At 44.9% G+C, this 7,500-nt stretch overlaps 1 protein-coding gene across 1 annotated transcript in view; it reads left to right on the plus strand.

The window, feature by feature from the left end:
- The window catches only part of prdm6 (PR domain containing 6), a 79,781-nt gene extending 75,223 nt beyond the window's left edge, over positions 1-4,558 (plus strand). Inside the window, exon 9 of the mRNA XM_079270019.1 lies at positions 3,855-4,558. Coding sequence (XP_079126145.1) covers positions 3,855-3,969 — 115 coding nt within the window. The 3' untranslated portion in view covers positions 3,970-4,558. The remainder of the gene's footprint in view (positions 1-3,854) is intronic.
- Positions 4,559-7,500: the final 2,942 nt, after the last annotated feature.

Consider the following 7,500-nt stretch of genomic DNA (forward strand, 5'->3'; position numbering starts at 1 on the left):
GGAGGGACCCCCCCCCCCCCCCCCCCCATCCTGTTCATCAGCACTTCAGAGTCTCGGTGGAGGCGGAGCGGGACAAAGACAATCATGGACGGGGCGTCAGAAATCTTTAGCGGGTCGATGGCCTCGGGGAGTTCTCTCCTCTTCGGACGGCGCATGGATTAAAGCTGCCGCTGTCCCCGTGTCGGGAGGAAGAGGCTCGTCTTCATCCTCCCGGCCGAGCGGACGGAGGCGGGTTCTGTGTGCTCGGCAGCTTTTGTTTCGGGCGCCGATACTCGCCGGACTGTGCTTCAGTCACAACTTCAACGTTTCTCTTCAGGACTGAAGGAAGCGAAAGAGATGCTTTGGTTTCGTTTTGCTGAGGTCAGGTTTTCACCGTGAGCACATATTTTAGGGACCATAATGTACTAAATGATCATCATGCTGTATTGAAGAAGACTTGAAACTAGAGATTGAGACATAAACTCATGTTTACAATGTTTACTGAGGGAATAAATCAAGAGAGAAGTAGAGTCATTTTCTATAGACTTCTATACAACCAGAGGAGTCGCCCCCTGGTGGACACTAGAGAGAATGCGGAGGTTGCGGTGATCGCTACACATTTGGCTGTTGGCGTCTCAATGAACACTACAAGCAGCACGTTCACGTTTCATAGGAGTCAACTGATTTTTCGTATCAACAATATTCTCCCAGTATTTGAGTATCAGGTTAATCACAAAACACTTCCAGGCTTCAGATTCAGTGTTTTTGTCCAGTCAATTGAAACAATGCTGTTCGTGGAAAGGTCTTCTTCCCGTCTCTCGTCCTCCTTCTGGTCCATCGGTCTCTACTTGTTTCCTTCCCATTCTGTCCCGTGTTATAGACGAGACTGAGATAAGAGGTGAGCGCTGATCCTTCCAGGGGAAGTGATGCAAGCGGCCTCTTGTCATTTTTGTTCAGGACAAAACTGCTCAACGTTGTTTCTTTCCTGCCGGTAAACAGACGGCGGCCGGTCGATAGCCGGCGGACTCTTTGTTGTGCCGGAGAAGCGTCCTGGTGGATAAGTCGCTGTGACAGAGCAGCTTCAGAGGAGCTTTGATGTCGCTGGCTGTTGTGGTTTTCAGTCCATTCATCGAGGAATTGCAGCAGGAAGGTCCACCTCCAGGGCGGAGCGCTTCACTGCCCTCAGAGGTCTGTTTGCTTTTGTTGCGCTTTAAGACAATTTACAAAAATGAGAACCGATGGATCCGTCTGCTGAAAGTCTTTCCTCAGTGAATGCTGCTGGTTACGAGTCTGGAGGCCTCACGCACACTTTCACTCTCAATCAGTGTGTCACAAGAAGAGCTTCTAGTGTCTCTCAACACCATATTCAGTGAAAGAAAATACAAGTTTGTGTAAACTTTTTTTTTTAAAGTCTTTACCGTCTCTTTCTTCTTTTTCAAAGAAAATGTTTTTTATAAAATACAGAGTTAGGGGTCGATTGCTTCACCAAAAGATGGACTAATGTTGAATGTGTTTGTGTTGTGAGTGCGACGGCCGTTAACTCTGATCTCTGGATGCTTTACAGACTGTTTCTAGGTTTCAGAGTGGAATCTGTTTGCATCCGTTGGATGAAAGGTTTTTGTTTGTTGTAGGTTTGTGCTTCTTGGGATGACGTCATGGCAGGAACTGTGATGCCAAACATAACGTAACATCCGTGAAGTCAAATATATTACAAAGTACACACGTTTGTAGTCGAGGCGGATGGTGAAATATACAACACGAACGCTAAAATGATCCGGAAATGATGGATTTAAAAACACATTTTACATTTAAATGACAAAAAAAGGACTTTTTGATGCGTGCGAAAGTATTCTTCAGTAAAAGTTGCTACTTTATTGCCGTTGACGGTGAATGTAAAGCAACACAAAGCACAAGATGTGATGAGTGTGACACAGCTACTGACCTCCAAACTATTTAAAACGCGTTTGTTGTGATTTTCCCTCATCGTGATGTTGTGTTCTGACTGCAGATTGAATTATCTTGGACATATTTAGCTGCACAGATTCTTTAAAACACTTTAAAAACACGTCTCCAGCTCAACAGGAAGCTGAGCGCGCTGCAGGCGAGTGTTGTCAGCTCCACCACAGCGTGGACCTTCAACACACACACGGCTGTTCCTGTGAGCTTCAATGAGCAGAAGTTCAAGAGCGTCATTGAGTCCAGACTGAGCTTCAACACGAACCCCCCCCCCCCCCCCCCCCCATCTATCGAACAGCATGTTAGTCTTGTTTCAGGGCTGCTAAGTCCAATACCTCAACACAGCTTTCTCTTTGAAGACCCCCCCACACACACACACGCACACACGCACACACACACACACACACACACACACACACACACACACACACACACATGTATATACATTCGACTCCCCCTTACCCCCCAGCTCTGACTAAAAGCTCCCTCTCTTCTCTCTCTCTGTTGAAAGTGACAGTGACGCTGCTTCATCAGACCTGGATGTGTGTGTGTGTGTGTGTGTGTGTGTGTGTGTGATGGGAATACCCTCCCCAGCCACCAGATAGATTATTGACAGGTGGACCTGTGTGTGTGTGTGTGTGTGTGTCTAATTTGCCGGTCAGGTTGTGAAGATCAGGGCAACAATTACAGCTTGCTGCTCCGCTGGGCCTCACACACACTTTATACTGTCACTGGATATTGGAGTTAACAGAGAGGTGTGTGTGTGTGTACATGTGTACTCGTACAGCTGTCTTTGTGAGGACTGACTTGAGTTTTAGACCTTCAGAGTGAGGGCATTTTGGGAACGTGGGGTCATTTGGGAGGGTCCTCACTAAAAGGTTGCGTTAATCGAACATGTGTTCTGTTATTGGCTGAATTTCTTTTCACAATGACAGAAACATCTGAGGGCCGTCTGTCATTGTGACGGACTGGAGGCCTAGGAGTGTATTGTGACCACTAACGGGCGGTAGTGGACTGTGGTTTTGGAGCCTCCGGTTCGGCATGGCCATCACCATGTATGCTTCTTGCAACCAGTGAACAGGAAGTGACCATATCTGGACTGAGGAGGAGTGACGTAGAGACGCCGTATACGTCTCTGGTAGACCTGTCAATCACAGTAGCCCCGCCCTAAAGCATCCCCTGCTTTATGGTCTGTGTGACTCTAAATGGACCATAATGTACTAAATGAACATCATGCTGTATTGAAGAAGACTTGAAACTAGAGATTGAGACATAAACTCATGTTTACAATGTTTACTGAGGTAATAAATCAAGAGAGAAGTAGAGTCATTTTCTATAGACTTCTATACAACCAGAGGAGTCGCCCCCTGGTGGACACTAGAGAGAATGCAGCTTTAACACATGAAGCTTTGACTTCACTCTTCAGAACCGGAGGTTGTCATGAAAAGTTCATCTTTTCTCTTAATGCCCTCATAGATACAAAATCTATAAGCTTGTTCCATAAATGAATTCCTAAAATTCTATGTTTAGGGCTTATTATCATTAAAAAAATAAAATCCTGGGTAATAATAGATTATGATGGAAGTTTCTGACGGACAAAATGACCGGCAACAAGGAAGTTTAACGCAACCACCGGTCCTCACTTTGGGCCTTCAAAGGCCTGTTAAAGAGGTTCAGGTTGAGTTCCTGGTTTAGGGAATGCATTCTGTCAATGAGAGTCCTCACAAAGATATATTTATAAGGTTGTGTGTCTGTGTGTGTGTGTGTGTGTGTGTGTGTGTTTGTGATATTTCAAGTTTCAACAGTGTTCTGTTATTTTCTGACCTTCTCTTCATGCTTAAACTAATCAAAATGTCTCATCTTCTTTTGTGTGTTTCTGTGTGTGTGTGTGTGTGTGTGTTTCTGTGTGTGTGTGTCAGGTGCGAGCGATGCGACCGCAGCTTCACACAGGCCACTCAGCTCAGCCGCCACCAGCGACTTCCCAACGAGTGTAAACCCGTGAACGAGAGCAGCGAGTCCATCGAGGTGGACTAACCCCCCCCCCCTCCCCCCTCCCCTCCCCCGACTGTTCACTGACTGAGACCACGTTCACCTCCCGGCTGCTAAATGTAAAAAGGCATCTTTCTCTCTATCCTCACAACGCCAGCGTTCTTCCTCACCAGAAGATGAAGACTCAGAAGCTGCATTGTTTTAATGTGATTGATTGATGGAGAGTTCCCCGGCCCTCTATAACGAGTCTATAATGAAAGCAGAAGGCCTCGCTCAATACTTATAGATACAGTTAATGAGTTCACAACATTCAGACAGGAAGTGGTTTGTGTGATTTAAACAGCTGCCTGAGCAGATTAACTTCATGAAGCAAACACATCGCAGATGACCAAGTACATGGACTCAAGTACAAACACAGGGTACTTTACCTTGTACTTCCTACTGCTCCTCTACTACATCTCAGATATAAATGTGGTACTTTTTACTCCACTAAATCAGCAGGAGAGACGAGAGGAGCCTTTACCCTGATAGGACAACATGACCAAAGGGCACAACACACATTACCGTCACAATTAATATCAAACACAGAACGCTGTTGACCATGGAGAATGGCTCTTATCGGACTCGATGCTCAACGCCGCTGTGATCACTTCTGTTGACTGTTGACCGAAGGTTTCCTGCCGTCCTGGTGTTCCGGCGTGGACGGAGGTCTTCAGGAGAACGACCTGAAGACCTCCGTCCTTCTTTAAGAGCGTTCTTTCACATTCAGCCGGCTGGGTGTGAACACAGTCTGACTGTTGACACTTTGACTTTACAACTTTGACTTTAAGACTTCACGGCCACGTTCAGCCTGCTGGACAGAATCCTGATTCAACCAAACCAAAGATCCTTTTTGTTTTCCAGCAGAGAAGAAGAACTTTCAGACCAAGCGGTTCGGACTAATACAGTTTTTTTTCGGACGAGGATATTTGTTGGAGACTTTTTTTTGGGGAATCCCGTCGGGTTTTTCCCTCCAAAGAAAAAACTTTCTTGAAATTGTGAGAAAAAAAACGATGAAAAATACCAAAAACCCAGACCGATCAGTCTGTAGCTTTACTTGCAGCAGCGATGCCAAAGGAGGCGCGACCAAAGCAACCGGACCGGAGAATGCACAGCGAGCAACAACACGGACGTCCGGGGACGACGCTCCAGTTTCACAGAATAAAATGTCACCGAGTATTGTACAAAAAACAGAAAAACGAAAGGACAAAACAAACATAAATTATATTTATCTTCTTGCTCATATCATGCTTTTGTTTTAGAAATGTTGATCATTTAATTGGTTTGATGTTGGCCGATGTAAAGATGGCGGAGACGGGAGGGAAACGCTGAGGAGACGATGGACGTGATTTCTTATAGAAATATTCCCGCAGTTCATAAGAATTGTGTTCGATATGAAGTTGACACAGCATGTGTTTAAATGTATTTGGGTTAAAGTCACTTTGTTTCTTCTCATCTTGTTACTTTAAACATTTCAGGGTGAAGCATTCTTACATCTCTTCTTTCTTTTCATTCCAGATGAGCATAAATATGACATCTGGTAGAAATACCCCAAAAAGGCCAAAGTTTCTGTTTGAAAAAACACTTTCCTCATCTCTCAATGTTTGCCTCATAGAGCATATTTCATACGCAACGTGAATCCATTCAGAAGCAAACTCAACGTGTAAATAGTCCCGATGGACTTTGTATTCAGACGAGTGAAGGTAAGAAGCAGCTCCTACAGGAACACCAGACATGTTGTGCCTGAGAGTTAAAAAAGCTTTAACGATGAAAAGAATCATCTACAACTTCTCCCAAAGACAGAAAGTCCAAACAAAACCAAAACGCCTTTTACTTTAATCACACAAACGTCGAAGAGTTCATCGATCAATCTTTCATTTATTTATCTATTTATTGTGTCACAAACTGCTCACGTCTCCTGGTTGTTACAGACTTGAGCACGTTGTGCTGTAGTTCATCTTAATCTCTGCTGGATGCAAACATTACTGTCTTCAGGCTCTTAAGCACCAAATGTGAGCCAAAACCCAACGAGCACCAGATCTGACCCAGATGCTGCTGCTGCCGAACCCAAAAACCAAAGTCCTGTTCCCACAGAAGTAACCTGCCAAACAGACAACGACTCGGTTCAGAAGAAACATCTTGCAGACTTTCACGAACTTTGATGTTTCTCTGACACGTTGGAGATGAAAGGTAATCCAGGAGGAACGTTTCCTTTGAACCTTTTAGATTCCAGTTGAGTTCTATGGGAGCGACCCGGACGCTGCTGCTGTTTCCTGTTGTGTAAACTGAGATTCAGCTGCTGGTGTTTCTGCTCTCGGTCCAGATCTGGAGGCCGGTCTTTGGTCGTTAAGAGTCGGACCGAACCGGTCGGTACCGAGGATTTGTATTTCTGCTCTTGCTGTAGCGTCGGTCTACTTCTGTGACTCTTTCACGTCCAAGAGCTGCTTCTCCTTCTCCCTTTCTTTCAGGATGTTATACTAAAGTACACATGTTGGAACGATCTGTCAACTTCACCACCAGCCGGCACATACTGGCAAAAGACTTCACAAACATCACCTGTTTGGTGTTTTTTCGGCAAAAATGGGACCAAACCCCCCCCCCCCCCTTATGACGAGAGAGAAATATCTGATGCCACAAACATATTTCCATATTTCAGACGGTTTACCGCTCATCATCATCTCTGTGACGTGATAATAAAACGCCGATGGACTCGAGCAGCTGCTCTTCAGACGTGTTTGTGTGACTAAAAGTAAAAAGACCGTTTGTACCGAGTGAGACGTCTCTTCATTCAGAGAGCAGATCGATCCAATGCTGTGTGTGTGTGTGTGTGTGTGTGTGTGTGTGTGTGTGTGTGTGTGTGAAGACAAATACAAACTACGGGATGTTTTATATGAGGATCAAAGGGGACTGAGGTGGAATTCATTTGACCGAAACACAAAGGTGAAGATGAACCAGAGCTCTGAGCGCTTCTCCTTCTGTTCACATGAGGATCACAGGGTCCACTTCAAGAACAACAAAAACACATTTATTCAAAATAAAAAGCCTGAATGAGCTGATTGTTTGTTGTGAAAATGTTTCTCAGATTGTTCCCACTGACTCCGTGTTTAAAAAGTTTCTCCACAAAAGTTTCTCCACAATTGTTCAAACTCATTCTGGAATAATCGTCAATCTCTGATTGAAGGACACGCAGCAGATTCAACAGATTCCAGTTTGAGCTCAGACGTCCATGAAGGACCACGTCAGTTCACTTCATCACCTGGAAACAGGAGAAGCTGATGAGACGCGATGACATCACCTCTCTGGATCAGATGAACACAAAGTGGATCTCTGATCTTCTGATGACGAGAATCATTTCTTCTGTCAGAGAACGAGTCACGCCGAACACAAAGACTCTTGAATTCATTTTGACTCCATCTTGTTTGCATGATTCCTCGGACGCCTTTTCTTTTCTTTTCTTTTTGAAATGAACGAGATCAAAAAACTAAAAAAGACGTTCTGTAGGAAATAAAGCTGAGATCCAGTTTTCGTTCCTCTCAG

Source organism: Melanostigma gelatinosum, assembly GCF_949748355.1.
Source record: "Melanostigma gelatinosum genome assembly, chromosome: 6".
Lineage (NCBI taxonomy): Eukaryota > Metazoa > Chordata > Actinopteri > Perciformes > Zoarcidae > Melanostigma > Melanostigma gelatinosum.